This window comes from Peromyscus eremicus, chromosome 5 (genome assembly GCF_949786415.1).
Source record: "Peromyscus eremicus chromosome 5, PerEre_H2_v1, whole genome shotgun sequence".
Taxonomy (NCBI): Eukaryota; Metazoa; Chordata; class Mammalia; order Rodentia; family Cricetidae; genus Peromyscus; species Peromyscus eremicus.
This window is the reverse complement of record NC_081420.1, coordinates 84,005,856-84,025,910: the sequence shown is the minus strand read 5'-3', so window position 1 is coordinate 84,025,910 and position 20,055 is coordinate 84,005,856. Positions and strand designations below refer to the sequence as shown.

The window sequence follows — 20,055 nt, the reverse complement described above, 5'->3', positions numbered from 1 at the left end:
GGCGGATCTCTGTGAGTTCGAGGCCAGCCTGGGCTACCAAGTGAGTCCCAGGAAAGGCGCAAAGCTACACAGAGAAACCCTGTCTCGAAAAACCAAAAAAAAAAAAAAAAAAAAAAAAAAAGAAGTTCTAGCCAGGTATGGTGATGAACGCCTGTAATCCCAGCACTTGGGAGGCAGAGGCAGTGAATCTCTGAGTTCAAAGCCAGCCTATTCTACACAGTAAGTTTCAGGACAGCCATAGTTGGCTAAAACAAACAAACAAACAAAAATCTAAGAAAATCCAGTTGGAAAGAACACACATCACAGACAACCACATTCATATAAAAGGGAATATAAAACTATAGGACAGCCGATTTTTTACTCATGAGACTGGCAAAGATTCCATGCTCACAATGTTGGTGAAGATGCGGGAAGGAGGCTCTCATTGGTGGGAACATACACTGACTGATGGAGGAGCAAGTTTACACCAGCCACAAGTGAGATCCTAGGTGAATAATCCCTTTGAATTGTAATGGACTTCTGAGAATTTTACTTACAAACTTCCATATCAAGTGTGGAGAAATAAATCCAAGGATGTGCAATTATAGCATTAATTATATCAGCAAAAGAATCAGTATCTTAAACACCCAACTAAACAGGGTAAGTTGAACCCACTATGAAGAATTTATAAATAATAATCCATTAGTATAAGGAATGAGGTAACTCTTTGGGTACCTACAGTTCAGCAAGATGTGCCGTGGGAACTGGGCCTGGTGACACAGGGCTGATATCCAGGAGGATCACAGGTTTAAGTCTAACCTCAGCTACAGAGTGCGTTCAAGACCAGTCTAGGTAACTTAGTGAGACACTATCTCAAAATAAAGAGAACTTTGGATGTAGCTAAGTGCTAGAGCACTTGCCTAGCATGTGTGAAACCCTAGGTTCAATTCCCAGTACTGTTAACGCAGAGAAAGACAGACACATAGACAAAGACAAGTAATTGGTTAAAAAATAAGTTCTAGATAATAATACTAGCATCTTTTGGGTGTTTTCCTGTTTTCTCTTTCCTCAGAGTTTATATGAGTACAGAACTTTTTGTTTGTTTGAGACAGGGTTTTTCTGTGTAGCCTTGGCTGTCCTGGAACTCACTCTGTAGGCCAGACTGGCCTCAAACTCAGTGATCCACCTGCCTCTGCCTCCCAAGTGCTGGGATTGAAAGCATGAGCCACTACCACCTGGTACGTACAGAACACTTTTGGAAGAATATTAAGAAACAGCAGCCCATGGGCTGGAGAGATGGCTCAGAGGTTAAGAGCACTGACTGTTCTTCCAGAGGTCCTGAGTTCAATTCCCAGCAACCACATGGTGGCTCACAACCATCTGTAATGAGATCTGGTGCCCTCTTCTGGCTTGCAGGAATACATGCAAACAGAACACTGTAAACATAATAAATAAATAAATCTTCAAAAAAAAGAAACAGCAGCCCAGGCTCCTTTTAAGAGCAGTGCTGTGCCTGGGTGTAGGGTAGATCTGCTCCTCCAGGCTTCCCTGGTTTGGAACAACAAACCTCTTCGGAGCCTTGCTGGTTTATGGCAGGACTGCTGGGGAATCTGGGAAGAGTTCCCTAGCTCCATCTGCAGAGGATGGGTACTTCTTTCTCCTTGGTCTAATGTTCACACTTCAGATAAAGAGATCATTCTAACACAGGCTTGAGAGAGCATGGACCAGTGTGGTGGTCTAAATAGGAAAGGCCCCATAGACTCATGTGTTTGAATGCTTGGCCATAGAGAGTGGCATTATTAGGAGGTGTGGCCTCACTGGAGTAGCTGTGGCTTTGTTGGAGGTGGTGTATCACTAGGTGGGGAGGTTTTGAGGTCTCAGAAGTTCAAGCCATGTTTGCTGCCTGCAGATCCAGATGTAGAATTCTCAGCTTCTTCTCCAGCACCATGTCTGCCTGCATGTTATCATACTTCCTACCATGATAATAATGGACTGAACTTCTGAAACTATAAGCCAGCCCCAATTAAATGTTTTCCTTTTTAAGAGTTGCCATGGCCATGGTGACTCTTCACAGTAATAGAAACACTAATTAAGACAGACGTTAGTACCAGGGACTGGGGTATTGCTATGATAGGCCTGACCATGATTTTGTTTGGAGGAATGTGGACTTTGGTACTTTGGATTAGAAAAGCAGTTGATTGCTTTATTGATTTTTTTATTGATTAATTGATATTTTTGTTTGTTTGATTGTTTTTGTTTTTTGAGACAGGGTTTCTCTGTGAAACAGCTCTGGCTGTCCTGGAACTCACTTTGTAGACCAAGGTGGCCTCAAACTCAGAGAGATCCATCCGCCTCTGCCTCCTGAGTGCTGAGATTAAAGGCGTGCCCCACCATGCCTAGCTCAGTTAATTGCTTCAAGTGGAACTTAATAGGCCACCCTAGTAGGAACATGAAAGACAGTGGTGTGATTTGAACTCTGGAGGTCTGGCTCAAGGTTTCAGAGGAGAATGTTAGTATGCAGCCTAGAGATTATTCTTGTGATATTATGGTGAAGAGTGTGGCTGCCTTTTACCCTTGTCCAAAAAATCTGCCTGAGGCTAAATTGAAGAGTTTTGGATTAATTACACTGGCAGAGGAAATTTCAAAACAGCCTAGTATTGACTCTATTGTCTGGTTATTAGTGGTCACTCTTTTGAAGATCTGTGATGAGAAGGGACAAGCTGAGGAAGTTACAAGATGGACAATTTGAGGAGAAAAGGGGCACCAGGAAGTGGAGTGGAGCTAAATCCTGTGTTCAAGGATTTAACAGATAAAAGGATAAACAGATTAAAGAAAAGCCTGATGTTAGATGGAATAAAGGAAAGATCCCACCCAGCTAAGCTTCCAACTTGTGAAAAGGAATTAAAGTTTAGGGCCGGATGTGGTGGTACATGCTTCCTTTGATCCCAGCACTCTGGAGGCAGGAGGTAGAGGCAGGCAGATCTCTAAATTCAAGTCCAGTCAGATCTACAGAGCGAGTTCCAAGACAGTCAAACTTAGGCAGTGAAGAAAACCATTTCTTTCACCACCAGAAAGCTGGTGAAGATGTATTTGAACAAGGAGGACATGTTCTAGCCCCAGCAAGCAGGAGAGCTTGGCAGCTTCAGCCATGTGGTCCTGGCTTTAGAGTCAAAGAAAGAAGAGAGGGATTATGGAATCTCCCTCCTTGACTCAGGAAAGCTGCTGAGGCCGGGTGTCTGGCAGGGGTGTCCCTTCATGGAGGCCCTGAGTGACCATCGTGTGAAGCTGTAAAGGTGAAATCTGGATTGTCTTGGAAACCTCAAGATGTTGAAGATGCCAGTCATAGAATACCTACTGAGGAAAGTTGCTAACAGGGAGTGGGACCAGCCCAAGAGAATTGTTGCAGTCAACAAAGCTGAAAGGAGTTGGAGATCTGAAGAGCATTTTGACATTAGATGTGGAGATGCAGACTTTGGAGTTTGCCTAAATGGTTTTCAGTCTTGCTTTGGTCCAGTATTTCTTTATTATGTTCCTTTTCCTCCCTTTTTGAAAGGTAATGTATACCCTGTGCCATTATATGTTGGAAGTATGTGATTTGCTTTTCATTTTGATTTTACAGGGGACCACAGTTAAGAGATTGCATGAGTCTTAGAAGAGACTTTGAACTTTGGACTTTTGAAATAGGACTGATTGCATTTCTGCATTATGTTATGGCTACAAGCCTTAGGGAGTGGAATGTGGTGGTTTGAATTGGAATAGCTCCCACAGATTCATGTATTTGAATGCTTGGCCATAGAGAGTGGCACTATTAGGAGGTACGTCCTTGTTGGAATAGATGTGGTTTTGTTGGAGGTAGTATGTCACTAGTGGGTGGGCTTTGAGGTCTCAGAAGTTCAAGCCAAGCCCAGTGTGGCATTTTCTTCCTGCTGCCTGCAGATCCAGATGTAGAACTCTCAGCTCCTTCTCTAGCACCACGTCTGCCTGCGTGCCACCATGCTTCCCACCATGACAATAATGGACTAAACCTCTGAAACTGTAAGCCAGCCCCAGTTAAATGTTTTCCTTTATAAGAGTTGCCTTGGCCATGGTCTCTCTTTGCAGCAACAAAAACCCTAACTGAGACAACCAGGGAGGAAGCAGAGCTCTCAGCGTATGCGTGGGGGCAGTGGGCTTTTCAGCAGGCAAAAGGCCTTGTTATCTTCATCCTAACAAACACGGCCTTTTCAAAGCACCAGCTCTGGAGCCTCACTTAAAATGAAGACATCTGACACTGCTTCCTGCCTTCCTGCCCTTCATTTATCTCCCACTTTCCCTTCTGGAATTCTAAATGTTATCATGGGCTCACTGTTTATGTCTGCTTTGCTTGCTGCTGTAAGTAAGCCCACCAACCTCACCTACAGCACACAGCAGGAACTCAGTCAATACCTACTGAATGAATGAATGGGCAGGGTGCCTTTGGCAAGGGAAGCAAGAAAGTATCTTACCAGAGCAAAGTCCTTTGCCAGCTCAACAGGGAAGGTCAGGCCTGGCCACTCAGGGAGTTCACACACCAGCTTTCAAAACTCATACTCAAGAGTGAAAACATCAGGGGCTGGAGAGATGACTCAGCAGTCAGGAGCACTTGCTGCTCTTGCAGAGGACCCTTGTCCACTTCCTAGCACCCACATGGTGACTCACACCCATCCATAACTCCAGTTCCAGAAGATCTAATGCCCTCTTCTGACCTCTGCAGAAACCAGGCATGCATGTGGTGCACAGACATACATGTGCACATGCATAAAATAAAAATAAATAATTTTTAAAAAATATTTTTTAAGCTGGGCAGTGGTTTCACATGCCTTTAATCCCAGCACCTGGGAGGCAGAGGCGTGTTAGAATTCCTAGCCACTCTCCCAGCTACACGACCACACATGCCCTGTCCAATAGCCAGGAAAGATGCTTAGTCATCCTAGGGCCTTGTGTCCTACATAATCCGTGTGCTGAGTGATCACATAATCTATGCGCGTGTGTGGCGTAGCTTCATAAACCCATATGCTTGTGTGTGTGTGTGTGTGTGATCTATAAAAGCAGAATCCACTTACCCCTCCCCTCTCTTCCTGCATGGTCATTCCATAGGCCTATGCACACCTCTTCTGTTCCTTTCCCTTAATAAACTCTTATAGCGGGCTTTGTTATACCTCGTGGCTTTTTTTCGCATGGTAAACAGCGCAGCTTAATGAATAACATTGCGCTGCTTAATAAATAACAAGGTGGATCTCTGTGAGTTGAGGTCAGCCTGGTCTACAGAGCAAGTTCTAGGACAGCCAGAGCTGTTTCACAGAGAAATCCTGTCTCGAAAAACAAAAGCAAAAACCAAAAATCTCAAAGAAAATAGAAAAACAACAAAACCCACAATCACAAGCTGGGTGTGTTGGCATATCTGCAGTCCCATCCCATACCCAGGAGAGAGAGGCAGGAGTATAAGGTCACCCTCAGCTACCTATAGAGTTTGAGGCTATCTCAGGCTACAAATATTAAGAATAAAAAACAAACCAATACAACTCATAATCTCAGTCCAACTGGATAATGTGAACCAGGACAGAAGCAATTCCCTTTTGATATAAAGCAGCATGCTCCCAGGGATGGACAGGGCAGGGAGAGCGGCTGACTCTGTTCCACACAGCTCAACCCTATTAATGAACTGGGAGATGCCATTCTGATGACTGAAGATCAGGGCAAAACCCTTCCCAAGCAAAGACTCTCCTCCTCTAGTTTTTCTTTTCTTTCCTTTCCCCCTTCCTTCCTTTTTTTTTTAATTAAAATTTTTTTTCTTTGTCGTTTTGAGACAAGGTCTTGCTAGCCTGGAACTACATATAAGCCAGTTTAGGCTTGAACTTGCCGTGATCCTACTGCCTCTGCCTCCTGAGTGCTAGGATTACAGGCATTCCTGAACACATTATACAGAACAGGCTGGCCTCAAACTTGCAGTGATCTTCCTGCCTCTGACTCCTAGATTTCTAAATGACACGAAGAATCTGCACTTTGTGGATGAGACATCTTTGGTTCCAACTGAGTTCCTACACAGTAGAGGCATCCATACAAAGATGAGGAGGAAACCTGATTTGCTGAAGCACGTCTGTAAGTTCAAGGCTAGCATGGTCTCCCTAGCCAGTTCCAGGCCAGCCAGGGTTACACAGTGAGATAGAGTCTGAAAAAAAAAAAAAAAAAAAGGGTGGGTGGGTGGGGCTATTTAGCTAAATCCAAAATCATCCCAGTATATTCTATCTACTTATTAATTTATTCTATTACTATTTTTTAAATAATTTTAAATTTGATTTTATGTATATGGGGATCTATCTGCATGTACACCTGCATGCCAGATGAGGGCATCAGATACCATTATAGATAGCTGTGAGCCACCATGTGGTTGCTGGAAATTAAACTCAGGACCTCTGGAAGAGCTGCCAATGTTCTTAACCACTGAGCCATCCCTCCAGCTCCAATTTATTCTATTATTTAAAAACATTTTTTAAGATTTATTTATTTTACTTTATATGTATGAAGGTTTTACCTGTATGCATGTATGTTAGATCCCCTGGAACTGGGGTTATGTATAGTTGAGAGCCACATATGGATGCTAGGAATCAAACCCTAGTTCTCTGTAAGAGCAGCCAGTGCTGAGCCATCTCTCTAGGCCCAATTTATTTATTTTTAATTCTGTGTATACATGTGTGTATGGGTGCCTACAGAGGTCAGAGCTGTCAGAGCCCCAGGAGCTGGAGTTTTAAGTGGTTGTGAGCTGCCCTATATGGGCACTGGGAAATAAACCTTGGTCCTCTGGAAGGGTGATACACACTCTCAACCATTGAGTCTTCTCTCCAGTCCCAGATTTACTTATTTATTTTTAATACAGGGCCTCATGTAGACCAGGATATCTTCAAACTAACTATGCAGCCAAGGATGATTGATAGTTCTTCTGCCTCCTGCTCTAGAATGCTGGGATTAGAGGTGTATGCCAACATGCCAGGTTTTATGCAGTGCTGGGATCGAACCCAGGGCTTTGTGTGTGCTTGGCCAAGCACTCTGCCAACTGAGATATTATATCTCAACCCCAGGTTTATTTCACTATTGTGTACCCCTTTGTATTACAATCTGTAGTGGTTTGAAAGAAAATGACCCCCATAGGCTCACAGGGAGTGGCACTATTAAGAGGTGTGACCTTGTTAGAGTACATGTGGCTTTGCTGGAGGAAATGTGTCTCTGGGAACAGGCTTTGAGGTCTCAGATGCTCAAGCCAGGCCAGCGGCTCACATTCTCTTCCTGATGTCTGCTGATCCAGATGTAGAATTCTCAGCTGCCTCTCCAGCACCATGTCTGCATGTGCACCATGCTTCCTGCCATGATACTGGACTACACCTCTGCACTGTAAGCCATCCCCAATTAAATGTTTTCCTTTATAAGAGTTGCTGCAGTCATGGAGTCTCTTCACAGCAATAAAATCCTAACTAAGAATCTGAATGTAAATAAAATGGATTTTGGTCATCTTGATTCTTGGGATATGGGGCTGTGGAATATCATGTTCCACCCCAAATCCCGGTCCTCACTCTGACTTGGAATTCTCCACCTTCCCTCTCCACCACGGTGCGGCTTCTATTGCTCTCATCTGGCCTGATGGGCCCCAGTGGCTTCTACTGCTGTTTCCTGACTGACACTCTCAAACATGTGACCTTATCCTCATTCCACTGAGTCCTGGTGTTCAGAGGGCTCAGAGACAGTATATGCAGATGGTCTCAGGTCTGCAACATAGGTGTGGGAGGTCAGAGGCTCAGAAGGGTCAGGAAAGCTGGTTCTAAAGAGGAGCCTAACAGCACCAAAACCCTGGCTCTGCCACCAACATGTGTGACCCAACACAAGTCATTCAAATCCCCTTTGCCTCAATTTTTCCTACTATAAACAGCAAAACAACAACGACACCCTCTCACTGGGCTGCCTTGAGGAGATTACACACACAGAAAGCATCTGGCATGGGGCCCAGCAGCTAGTCAACAAGCATACAGCTACATCCTTCATCAATCCTGCTGTCAGTTCAGAAATGACCTCTGCTGTGGTTCGGACCAGAGATAATTCAGCTGTTCTGTCTCAGAGACCAGGGACTGGGAGGAAAAAGGCAAAAAGGCAGCTTCCCCAGGAGAGTGGTAGCTGTTTGCAGACATGCTGGATCTGGCGGGGGTCAGGGAGGCATTTCCAGGCATGATGTGGGTGTGACAGGGAGCAGGGTGGAGGGCAGTTCCTTCCCCTGAGCTGAGGGATGGAAGTGAAGATATGAGGGCTGAAAACCTAGAATGAAGCTGAGCAAGAAACAGGGGTTCAGGAGATACTCGGATCCCTGGAGTAGCCCCCACATCTCAGGCTGTTCCTCTTGTCCCTTAGCCCTGTCCTGCTGGACCACTGCTCTGTCTAGGCTTCAGGAAACAGCAGCCGTAGACAGTCCCCATCCTTTCCTCTCTGCACTTCACTATGGTCACTCCACAGGCATATCTACAGAAGTCAGCCACAAACTCAGCCATAGTTCCAGGCAGGCACCAGCTTTCAACAACAGTCATTATCAAGACGGGCGGTGGTGACACACACCTTTCATCCCAGCACTTGAGAGGCAGAGGCAGGTGGATCTCTGTGAGTTCAAGGCCAGCCTGGTCTACCAAGTGAGTTTCAAGACAGCCAGGGCAGGGTTGTTACACAGGGAAACCCAGCCCTTACCAGTAATTCAAGAGAGCAGCAGGCCTTAACCCTGCATACCTGCACTGTCTGAAACACGAAGGGAAAAGAGTAGAATGTACCATCCAACAGTCTAACTATAGTCTAGCTAGGAGCCCGCTCTGTGAGCCAGAAAATCCGGCACTCTAAGCATCTTCTCATCTTGGAGTCCACTGCTCACGAGGACATCTGAGCCCTGGCCTCCTATCTGCTAAGCACACAGGAAGCCTGAACAAGTACCTCTTGTCTGCTTTGTGCACATCCAGATGATTCCAGGCTCAGCACCTTCTGAGGGTCCTTGTGGCCAAAGTGATAAGAAAAAGACTTATCAATGCAAAATGGCTCTGGGTAGCACTGCAGACATAGTGATACCAAGACAGCCAAAATCCTGTAGGAGTGGGCTGCCTGGAGGAAGAGTCATCATGCTACTTCTGCTCTGGGCAAGCATCTACAGACATTTCAAACAGGAGGTCCTGTTTTCCAACATCAGAATCTTCTGGGGAACAAACTGCTGAAGAGTAGGGAAGGAAGGGTTATTACTGAAACACACCCTACAGTTTAGGGGATGTTAATTTTCTCTAAAATAAGAAAACTAACATCAGAAGCCAGGCAGTGGTAGTGCACACATTTAATTCCAGCACTCAGGAGGCGGAGGCAGGCAGATCTCTGAGTTCAAGGCCAGCCTGGTCTACAGGCAGCCAGGGCTACAGAGCAAAACATCTCAAAGGGGGAAGAGAAAGAGAGAGAAAGGGGCGGGGGCAGGGGGGGGGAATCTAACATCAGAATTTCTTCTCTTATTACTTGCTTTTTAGGGCTTTTATTTATTTTCATTTTATTTGCGTTGGTGTTTTGCCTGAATGTATGTGTGAGGGTGTCAGATCCTGGAACTACAGACAATAGTTGTTAGCTGCCATGAGGATGCTGGGAATTGAACCTGGGTTCTCTGGAAGATCAGTCAGTGCTCTTAACTGTTAAGCACCCCCCCCACACACACACACTTTTGGGGCTCTTTAATGAAATAATAACAGGCATGATAGCTCATGCTTATAATTTTAGCATTGGGGAGGTTGAGGCAGGAAGATTGCTGTGTATTTGTGGTCAGTTTTTTTTGGCTACAAAGTGATATCTGTCTCAAAAACCAGACAGATAGACAGACAGACAGAAAGACAGAAACCTACACAACAGCTCTGTTCCCCCAGCATTTCAGAGATGTGCCAACTCTTGCTTAGCATGATCTATTACAAATTAACGGTGACCACGACTTCCTTTTACTTTCACCAGCACCAACAACCAGACTGGCTTTACCTATTATGACTTCTGAAGAGAACACAGGCTACATAAAGAGTTCTTCTCCAGAAGTCCTGAAGACAGAATAGGTTTATTGTCTACTTAGAAGCCTTAACAATTCCTAGCACTTTGGAAGTTGAGGCAAGAGATCTCAAGTTAGAGGTCTGCCTGGACTACAGAGCAAGCCCCTGACTCAAAAACAAGCCCACTACCATGCCAACTGCAGTAAGGTTAATTCTCAAATCATACATTTGATGTTTCAGTAAGGCAGACTGACTGCTCTGATGACGGAAGTTGGTAGAGTTTCTGACTTATTTTAAGGCAGACTTCACAGCATGTTGTCAAGTCACAAGTCACAGAGATGACAGACAAGGGCAGATAGGGAAGGGCTAGGTGGCACTAGCAGAACCTGACTCCCCTAAACTTTGAAATATGAAGTTTCAGAAGCAGAAGCCTAGGTTCTTACCTCAGCCCCTCGTAGTCTGGGCACACCCAGTTGCCCAGGTCTCCAAGCTCCTCCATGCACACTCTGCTCTGTACCCCTCACTCAAGAATATATTTTAAACCTGGGTTTGGTGGCTCACACCTGTAATCCCACACTCAGAAGATGGACAAGAGGATCAGGAGTTCAAGGTCAATCTCAGCTACACAGTGAGTTTGAGGTCAGCCTGGACTACATTAAACCTGTCTCAATAAAACACAGAGGAGGGGTTGGGGATTTAGCTCAGTGGTAGAGCGCTTGCCTAGCAAGCATAAGGCCCTGAGTTCGGTCCTCAGCCCTGAAAAAAAAAAAAAAAAAAAAAAAAAAAAAACAAAACACAGAGGAGGGGGCTGGAGAGATGGCTCAATGATTAAGAGTACCAGCTGCTTTTGAGAGGACCTGGGTTCAATTCCTAGCACCCACATGGCAGCTTACAACTGTCTGTAACTCCAGTTCCAGGGTATCCGACATCCTCACAGAGACATACACGCAGGCAAAACACCAATGCACATAAAATAAAAACAAACAGTTCATAAAAAAAATAAGTAAAACACAGGGGTAAAAAGGCTTACAAAATAGCCAAGAAGAAAAGGACTTTTTCCATTAAAACTCACAACAACCACAGTAAAATGTGTCTTCTTACACCTAAGGACACCACACCCTCCTAACTTCTGTAGATGGCAGATCCATATGCCCTTGCTCCATAAGCACCCTTCTCCAAGCCCAATCTCTCCCAAAGAGAGTAATTTGTACAGCAAGGGACTCAGCAAACAACTTGGGGTCCTGCCTGTTTAAAGAGTTGTAGGACAAGGTCCTTCCTCTTGCAAAACCCCCATGCCTGTCTCCATTTCATCTCTAATTCAAATATTTTCCTGCCCACTAGTCAGGGAATCCCAGCAGGAGCAGGACTCCATGTGTCTGTTCCCAAGGCAATCCCACAGAAGGAGGGCATAATCCATAGTCACAGAAGGAATGTAGATCTAGAAAACCCTCAGGACTCTCTAGATCTCAGTAGGTCTTTGCTCCAAACATTCCCCCAGTGACTGCCAAAAATGGGGAGTTACAGAATATTTTCATTTAGACTCAGCCAATTCTGATTTCTTTTTTAAAGTTATCCATTGATTCGGTTGAGTTACTGTCTAGTTTCTTTATGCTGTGGCCAATGCCTGGTACTGACCAATTAGGGAGGTGACAGCTAGCTAGCTAGCATGAGGTTCACAGTGCTCAGCTTCATGTGAAATACTGCTGGTTGCTTGATACTGTGTAGCCCTAGTGATGTTTTTAAAAACATTATAAATGTATAATACAAAGTAGACATGGTTTTGGCAAAAACTTTTTTCTTAAAGGAGTAAACTCCAGTTTATTTAGACAATGCCCCAAAGCAGACGCTGCCAACAAGCTGGTGGGGACCGATCTAAATATTCTGGTAACAGGCTCTACTGACCTCACACGGTGAGCGCCCGCCAGTTAAGAAAAGGCACCCATAGCCTTCCAACAGGTGTCTGCAGATCTGAACGCCCTTGTCGAGGCCGAGGTCAGGCCGGGGCCCACCGCAGCCCACTGGTCCCCCAGGGTTCCTACCTGACAGCCTCCCGCGCTCAGGGCGCACTAGCCCCAGAAGCTTCCATACTTCTGAGCCCCGGGTCGCTGCGGGCCGCTGCCGCGAGTCGTTCCCAAGGTCTCGCACATTGGCGGCGGCTGCCGGGACTCCCTGGAACCTGGCGAACAGGGGATGTGAGCCGCGGGGTCCTGCCAGTATCCAGCACCTGCGGGCCCCTGAGGACGTGGCCCACCGCCCCACGCCACCGGGCAGTCGGGAGAGGGGCGCAGGAAAGCGGAGGCCGGGGGTCGGCTCATGGATTAGGGACGTCCATGCGCGCACGAGCGGGTTCCACTCAGAAGCCAGCCATGTCCTAGAGGAGACGGCCGGGGCCCAAGCACGCACGGCAGGGCCCCGGCGCGTAATCAGCAGCAGCGCCCTGGCAGGGGGGCTGCGCATGGCGCTGCGTCTGCCTAGAGAGCCTCACCCGCCGGCCCGGCCGCACGCCCCGGGACCCTCCTGGCCCGGCCCGAGCGCAGGGCGGGGACGCAGCAGCGACCCGCCCCTCCCGCCCCATCGGGCGGGCGCCCGGGCCGCGCCTTCCGCCGCGCAGGGACCACCCCTGGGCGGCGACCAGCCGGTGGCTCCAGAGCAATGCCTTGTCTAAGCTGCAGTAGCAAGCGCCTGCGCCCGCGAGCTGCACGCGGAAGCCCTCTAGAGCCCTTCGTTTGCGAACCCGGGAGCGTCCGAGCCCTTTCTCTCGCCGGCGACGGGCGGAGTGCGCACGCGCGGTGCTCAGGTCGCTGACTACAGACCAAGGCCGAGACCGTTGGGTGCAGGATGGTACCTAGTCGCTCAGTTCTTGGGCCGCTGTGGTGCGGTTGGCGGACAGTGAAGTCTCCACACTTTGGAGGACTGAGCAATGTAGGAGGTGCCGCGGAGGAAGCTGCACCGCGTAGAGGCCCGGAGAGCAAGAGTGGCCTCGCCTGCAGTGGTCTTAAGGAGAGCTGCGGGGGTGGGGGGTGGGAACCGTATGGAGGCTCGGGGTGAGGAAGGGGGAAGAGTGTGCTGGACCAGAACGAAATGCAAGAGAGAGGCACTCGCCACTGGTTAAAAATATGTGAGTTCAGCCGTACTTAGTGGCACACGCCTTTATTCCCAGCACTTGGGAGGCATAGGCAGGCGGATCTCTGAGTTCGAGGACAGTCTGGTCTATACAGTGAGTTGCAGGACAGCCTGAGGGACATATTGAGACCTTGTCTCATAGAAAAAAAAAAAAGATAAAAATTTTAAAGATGGGTTCACAAACAACCTCAAAATAAGTACTTTAGTTCAATAGTCCTAAAAACCAACACGAATGCAGGGGCGGAGGGGGACCTTAAGGAACGCAACATCAGACTTTCAAACGCAGAATCCGTCTCTGGATTTGCAGGATTCTTCCTCTTTTTACCTCAAAACCAACCCTGGAAACGTCACTTATTAAACTAGGGAGTGGGGGGATGACACAGCTCAGTTGACAGAGCCTTCCCTTCACATCACCAGGCCACCTGAGTTCAGACAGATACAGAAAACAACAACAACAACAACAACAAAAAAAAACAACAAAAAAAAAACCAAGCAGGTGGCGGCTGGCTGGAGTTTGTTTTTCTTTTCTTTCTTTCTTTTTTTCCCCCTCTCTTAGAAAATTTCCATGTTTGGCCTAGACATACTGGGCATGCCTTTAATCCCAGCACCCAGGAGGCAGAGGCAGGTGGATCCCTTTGAGTTCCAGGCCAGTTTGGTCTACATAGTGAGTTCCAGGATAGCCAGGGCTACATAGAAAAACCCTGTCTCACAACAAACAAAAAACCCAACAAAATATTGATATAAACAATTTCCATATTTGTCTGGATTCCTGAGAATCCAGAATTTTAGCATTTTTTATGTTTTCACTCTCAGACAAGGGCCCCACCTACACTTGGAAGTTATGAGGTGGAGAGGGATGAGCAACAATGTGAGTGAGGTTAACTCTGCCTTTTACAAGTTGGGGGAGTGGGAAGCAGGCATGGCCTTCTTTAAAATCCAGCCATGAAGCCCAGTGAGACTTGAGTTTTCTTAAGTGGCCTCCCCATCAGTGCAGAAATTCTAAACTCCAGGGTGTCACAGTGTGAACTGCACTCCACTGGCTCATGAGGACTCAAGTCCCTTTCCATGCCCCACAGAGTACCTCCTTCTCTTTCTTTTTGGACCCTAGCTGAACAGCATCAAGGAGTGAGTATTGTACAGGCTGCAAAAGTAACCACTTTTTAAAAAACTGTTATTATTTTATGTGTATGAGTGTTTTGCTTGCATGTATGTCTGTGTACCACATTCACCTGGGAAGGATGTGGGATCTCTGGGAACTGGGGTTACAGATGGTGATGATATACATGCTGGGAATTGAACCCTGGTCCTCTAGAAGAGCAGCAGTGCTCGTAACCACAGAGCCATCTCTCCAGCCTGAGATTAACCATTTTAAGCCAAATCTAAGCTTCCTCTTCCTTCTTTCTTCTCTATCCCTCTCCAGAACATACTTGCTGCTGTGAGGGCCAGAACTGAGGAGCTGTATCCTCTTTCCCAGGCTGATCCTCTCAGTCAGTACTGTCTGGAGCTGAGTCAACAGAAAAAATAAAAGCAGCTGATTAGACAGAGCTAAACGCCACAAGGTTTTCTGTTTGTAGGGTTTTTTTGGGGGGTGGGGTGAGGTGGGGAGGGGTCAATACAGTTTTGATGTGGCCCTAGCTGGCTTAGAATTCAGCTTATAAAGCAAGATGACCGTGAAATTCAAATAATTCTCCTACTTCTGTCTTCCAGGTTCAGGGATTACAGGTAATGCCACCCTGGAGGCTGAAACAGGAAGATCACCATGAGTTCAAAGCCAATCTGGCGCTGGGTGGCAGTGGCACACACCTTTAATCCCAACACTTGGGAGGCAGAGCCAGGAGGATCTCTGTGAGTTCGAGGCCAGCCTGGGCTATAGAGCGAGATCCAGGACAGGCACCAAAACTACACAGAGAAACCCTGTCTCGAGAAAAAACAAAACAAAACAAAACAAACAAAAAAGCCAATCTAGACTACATAGAGAATGCCAGGCCACCTAGACTCATAGTAAGATCCTGTCTCAAACAAACAAACAAACAAACAAACAAACAAGAAATGAGGGCCAGTGAAATGGCTCAGTTAATAAAGGTGCACGCTGCTGAGCCTGGGTTGGATTCTCAGAACACACATGGTGGAAGAAGACTGATTCTGACAGCTCGTTCTCTGACCTATGTAGGTGTGCTAAGGCATACTCATGTCCACACAACTACACACACACACACACACACACACACACAAAATAAATAAGAGATGTAATAAAAAATAATTAAATGAATGAAAAATTAAAAATCAGGGAAATAATCTGAAAATAATTATCCCCCCCCCCAAAAAAAATAGTACACTTGAACATACACAGTGAAACCTTGTGGATGGGAGGAAGGAATGAAAGACAATGGATTACCCCAGAAATTAGGACAATCTCCTTGGCTTCCATAAAAGCACAAGGAATGCTCTAAAGTATGCTGGCAAGGAAAGAAGCAGGCTACTTAGAAGTGGGCGAGTCACCCGTACAAAATCCCCCAGCACTCAGGAAGCAGAGGCCAGTGGGTTTCTATGGGTCCAAGAACAGCAGCCTGGTTTATACATCATGTTCCAGGCCAGACAGTGAGACCCTGACTTGAAAAAAGCAAACAGACAAACAAAATAGTACAGAATCCCCAAGCAACACAGAGAAAGGCTTAGCAATGCTGAGATCAAATGGAAGTTCAAGTCCTGCCCACAAGACAGAAAGAGCCCTCGGGTGGAGGTGTGACTGGCCAGGAGGAGTTCTGGCCTTAGGTGAACAAAATCTTAATAGGCTTAGTGGTTCACGGGTGTCAAATTCTAAAGTGAGCTCTAGAGGAAACTTGAGAGCAGTCCTACCTGCTGGGGCTAGTATATTCAGAGGACAATAGAGCAAATACATAGGGTACAGTGGGAGCAGAAGTAAACAGTGTCCTGGCTTGCAGTCCAGGAACTGATGGGAGAGCCCTGACCACACCTGTAGCTTGTATTTGGAGCTTGAGTGGCGGGAAGGTTGATGCCTGGAGACGAATTATGTAGTGAGCGGCTGCAAAGTCATAGAACCCAGTCTAGTAGAAGTGTTTTAGAAATTGCCTTGAAGCTTCTGGTGACTCCATACTCTGCTTTCTGAGAACGCTGCAGCTACAGCCTTGTCTCTCAACAGTGTCTCAGGAAGACAGGGCAGCAAAGTTCGCCGCAGCATCTCAGAAGAGTCCAAAAAAGGGTTGAAATTTGGTCCCTTCAAATGGCCGGGTTGAAATGCTAACTCCCAGTCTAGAACCTTGTCTGGAGACTAGGGATGGCAGATGCCGTTCACTGAAGAGGAGACAAATGAGAAATGAACTCTCCCTCCCTCCATAGCCCGAGTATGGGGGAGTGGTGCTCATGAGTGGTCAACCTGCCAGGTCCTCACCCTGTGACAGTAACGGCAGAGACAGTCATGCAGCTGCAAGCCAAGGGGGGACAGTCCTCCAGCAAGCCATGTAAAGCTGAGAGGAGACACGAAAGTCTACCCTGTGATGCTGAATGCCAGACTTCTCTCCTCCAGAATCCTGAGATAACAGCCTTGTGTATTAAGACACTAAATCTGTGGTACATCATTATGGCAGTGCCAGCTGACTTACTTAAAACACAACATAACCTGTCATCCCAACTGCTTGAGAGGCAGAGATGGAAGGACGGCTTGAGCACACGAGTTTGAGACCAACGGGGGTGAGGGGAATTATATAGCAAGATCTTGTCTAAAAATACACATATAAAATGAGTTGTCACAGTGGCTCACACCTGTAATTCTAGAACTTGGGAGGCTGAGGCAGAAATGTTATGGATTTCAGTCCAGCCTGGGCTACAGAGGTGGGATCTCTGTCTCAAACATAAAAATAAAAAAAAGCCAGGCATAATGTCATAGGTCTTTGATCCCAGCACTCCTAGCACTCAGACAGAGCTCTGTAAGTTCAAGGCCAGCCTGGTCTACAAAGTGAGTTCCAGGCCAGCTAAGTCTCAAAACAGTAGCAACAAAACAATAATAAATAAAACAAGACAGTGAACCTAATTCTACAGGTTTACAATATTTAGATACAGTATTTTTTTTAAGAGCCTGGGTTAGATTCATATAAAAAGAAAAATTATACAGCGCTAGATAGCTCAGCAGTTAAAAAGCTACTGCTCAATGGGCGTGGTGGCACATACCTTTAATCCCAGGACTCTGGAAACAGAGGTAGGTAGATCTCTGTGAGTTCAAGGCCATCCTGGTCTACATAGTGAGTTCTAGGACAGCCAGAGCTACACAGTGAAACTAGGCCTTTTAAAAAAGGGTGGGTGGGTGGGAATGGAGAGATGGCTCGGCAGTAATACCACTGGCTACTCTTCCAGAGGACCCAGGTTCAATTCCCAGCACCCACATGGCAGCTCATAACTATATGTAACTCCAGTTCCAGGGGATCTGACACCTTTGCACCAATGCACATAAAATCAATTTATTTTTTAAAAATAAATAATTTTTTAAAAAAAGAACCTATTGCTCTTGAGTTCCCAGAATTCACATCAGGCAGCTTACAACTGCCTATAACTCCAGCTCCAGGGGAATCTAGTAACTCTGGTCTCTGAGGGCACCTGGATTCATGTGTACATACAATGCACACACACACTAGCTCCATAGAATCTGAAAAAAAAAAGCCCTGACAAATCAAAACTTATTTTAAAAAAATATGAAAAACACATGAAACAACACCTGATGGTTACATGGTTATTTTGGTGGTGGGATTTTTTGCGGGGAGGGTTGTTGTGGTTTGTTGAGGCATGCTCTCACTGTTGGATTTCTGTAGAATGTCTTTGTAGTTATTATTGTTGTTACTGTCTTTTGTTTTCTGACAGCATCTCCGTATACAGTCCTGGCTGCCCTGGAACTCCGTGTAAGCCCGGGCTGGCCTCAGACTCCCAGTGAGTGTCCTGGTGCTCCCTCCTGACTCCTGCAATTGCAGGCGTGCACCACTAAGCCTGTGAAGTCATGTGATGAAAGGTATATTTCTTAGTTTTTGTTTTTGGTTTTCGAGACAGGGTTTTTCTCTGTAGCTTTACACCTTTCCTGGAACTCACTCTGTAGCCCAGGCTGGCCTCGAACTCACAGAGATCCGTCTGCCTCTGCCTCCTGAGTGCTGGGGTTAAAGGCGTGCGCCACCACCGCCTGGCTATTTCTTAGTTTTAAACCAGCCTCTTTCTTAACTTCATACAGTCCTGTTCAGCTCCAGGACAGAGAAGGGAAGTTGGTGTATCTACATGGCTGTTCAACAGCACACTAGAAGCTGAGTGTGGTAGCTCTCAACTATGATTGCTGTGTGTTCAACACCAGCCCAGGCTATACAGTGAGTTCCAGACTAGGCTGAGCTGCACAGAGAGAGGATTGCTGTGTGTTCAACACCAGCCCAGGCTATACAGTGAGTTCCAGGCTAGGCTGAGCTGCACAGAGAGATCTTGTTTGATTAAAACAAAGAAACAAAACAGCTAATAAGTAAAAACAAGCAAAAAAAAAATCTGATGGGGGTTTTCAGCTAAATTAAGTGTTGAAAATAGTTTTTAGGTTGTCAAAAAATTACAAGGCATGGCTGTCTCATGCAAATATGAAGTCAAACTGTGCCAAAGGTTTATTGCTAAGCAATCAATGAGGGACCAACAGATGCTGAGCATGAGAAAGTTCATTCTTTAATTAGGAAAGATTCTTATTTCAAAGACACAGTAAACTTGATACATTCATTACACACAAACCTAGTTAATTGTCAACATGGCAACACCTGATAATTTTTTAGGTTATCTTTACTCTGAAATATCATTTGCCACACTGTCAGCTTTCCTTATCTTTCTCCCTCAGAGCTGGAAATAACCTAATCAGTTGTAAGCAGCAGAACAAACATAGGTTTCCTAGCAGGCCTGTAAGTCACTGGACACTGAGACAACCTTAATGATCTTTTTGCCTGGAGCTTTTGGGGTTCCTCCTCTCCAGTCAGAAACTCCTTATACAGTGCAGTCCCATCTCAAACTTGGTGTTTTCCAGCCTGGCCTTGAACTTTTGCCCCAGCCCCCTGCCTCTACCTCCCAAATAATGGGATCACAGGTATGAGTCACTATGCCCAGCTTCTTTAGGGCCATTTTATAATTCAACCTAAAACCCTGGAGAAATGACTGAAACAATGGGTCAGTGCCCATAACAACCTGTCGATCGCCATGTAGGCTTCTGTAAAATCTTGCTTTTCTGCCCCACTTTGTGGTTTTAGAGCATTGGTTCTCAACAAGTGGGTAACGTGGGTCAATGCTGGAACCCTTTAATACAGTTCCTCATGTTGTGGTGACCCCCAACCTTAAAATTATTTCATTGCTACTTCATTACTGTAATTTTGCTGTTGTTATGAAGTGTAATGTAAATATCTGATATGCAGGGTATCTGATATGTGACCCCAAAGGGGCTGTGACCCACATGTTGAGAACCACTGCTCTAAAACCACAAAGTGGTTCAAGTGGGGCAGACAGAAAAGCAAGCTTTTACAGAAGCCTACAAGGCAATCAGCGGGTTGTTCAGGGCACTGACCCACTGTTTCAGCCATTTCTCCAGGACATTCTGTTCCAGGAAGCAAGTGAAGTCAAGCTTGGCAAGTATGCAGAACCAGCAGTGCTTTACGTAAATCACCAAATAAATCAATGAAGTAGTATCTAATAATTGATCTTTTAGGGCACAGTGGCACACATCTTTAATCCCAGAACTCCAGAGACAAAGGTAGGTGGATCTGAGTTTGAGGCTAGCCTGGTTTACAGAGGAAGTTTTAGGACAGGTAGGGCTACACAGAGAAACCTTGTCTCAAAACAAACAAACAAACAAACAATTGGTCTTTAAAAAACCCTTATTCTACTTCAATAGCCTCCCTGT

General features: G+C 46.2%; 1 protein-coding gene across 1 annotated transcript in view; it reads right to left on the bottom strand.

Moving 5' to 3' along the window:
- The window catches only part of Abcb10 (ATP binding cassette subfamily B member 10), a 36,856-nt gene extending 24,377 nt beyond the window's left edge, over window positions 1-12,479 (bottom strand). Inside the window, exon 1 of the mRNA XM_059263838.1 lies at window positions 12,062-12,479. Coding sequence (XP_059119821.1) covers window positions 12,062-12,479 — 418 coding nt within the window. The remainder of the gene's footprint in view (window positions 1-12,061) is intronic.
- Between the last annotated feature and the right edge of the window lie 7,576 nt (window positions 12,480-20,055).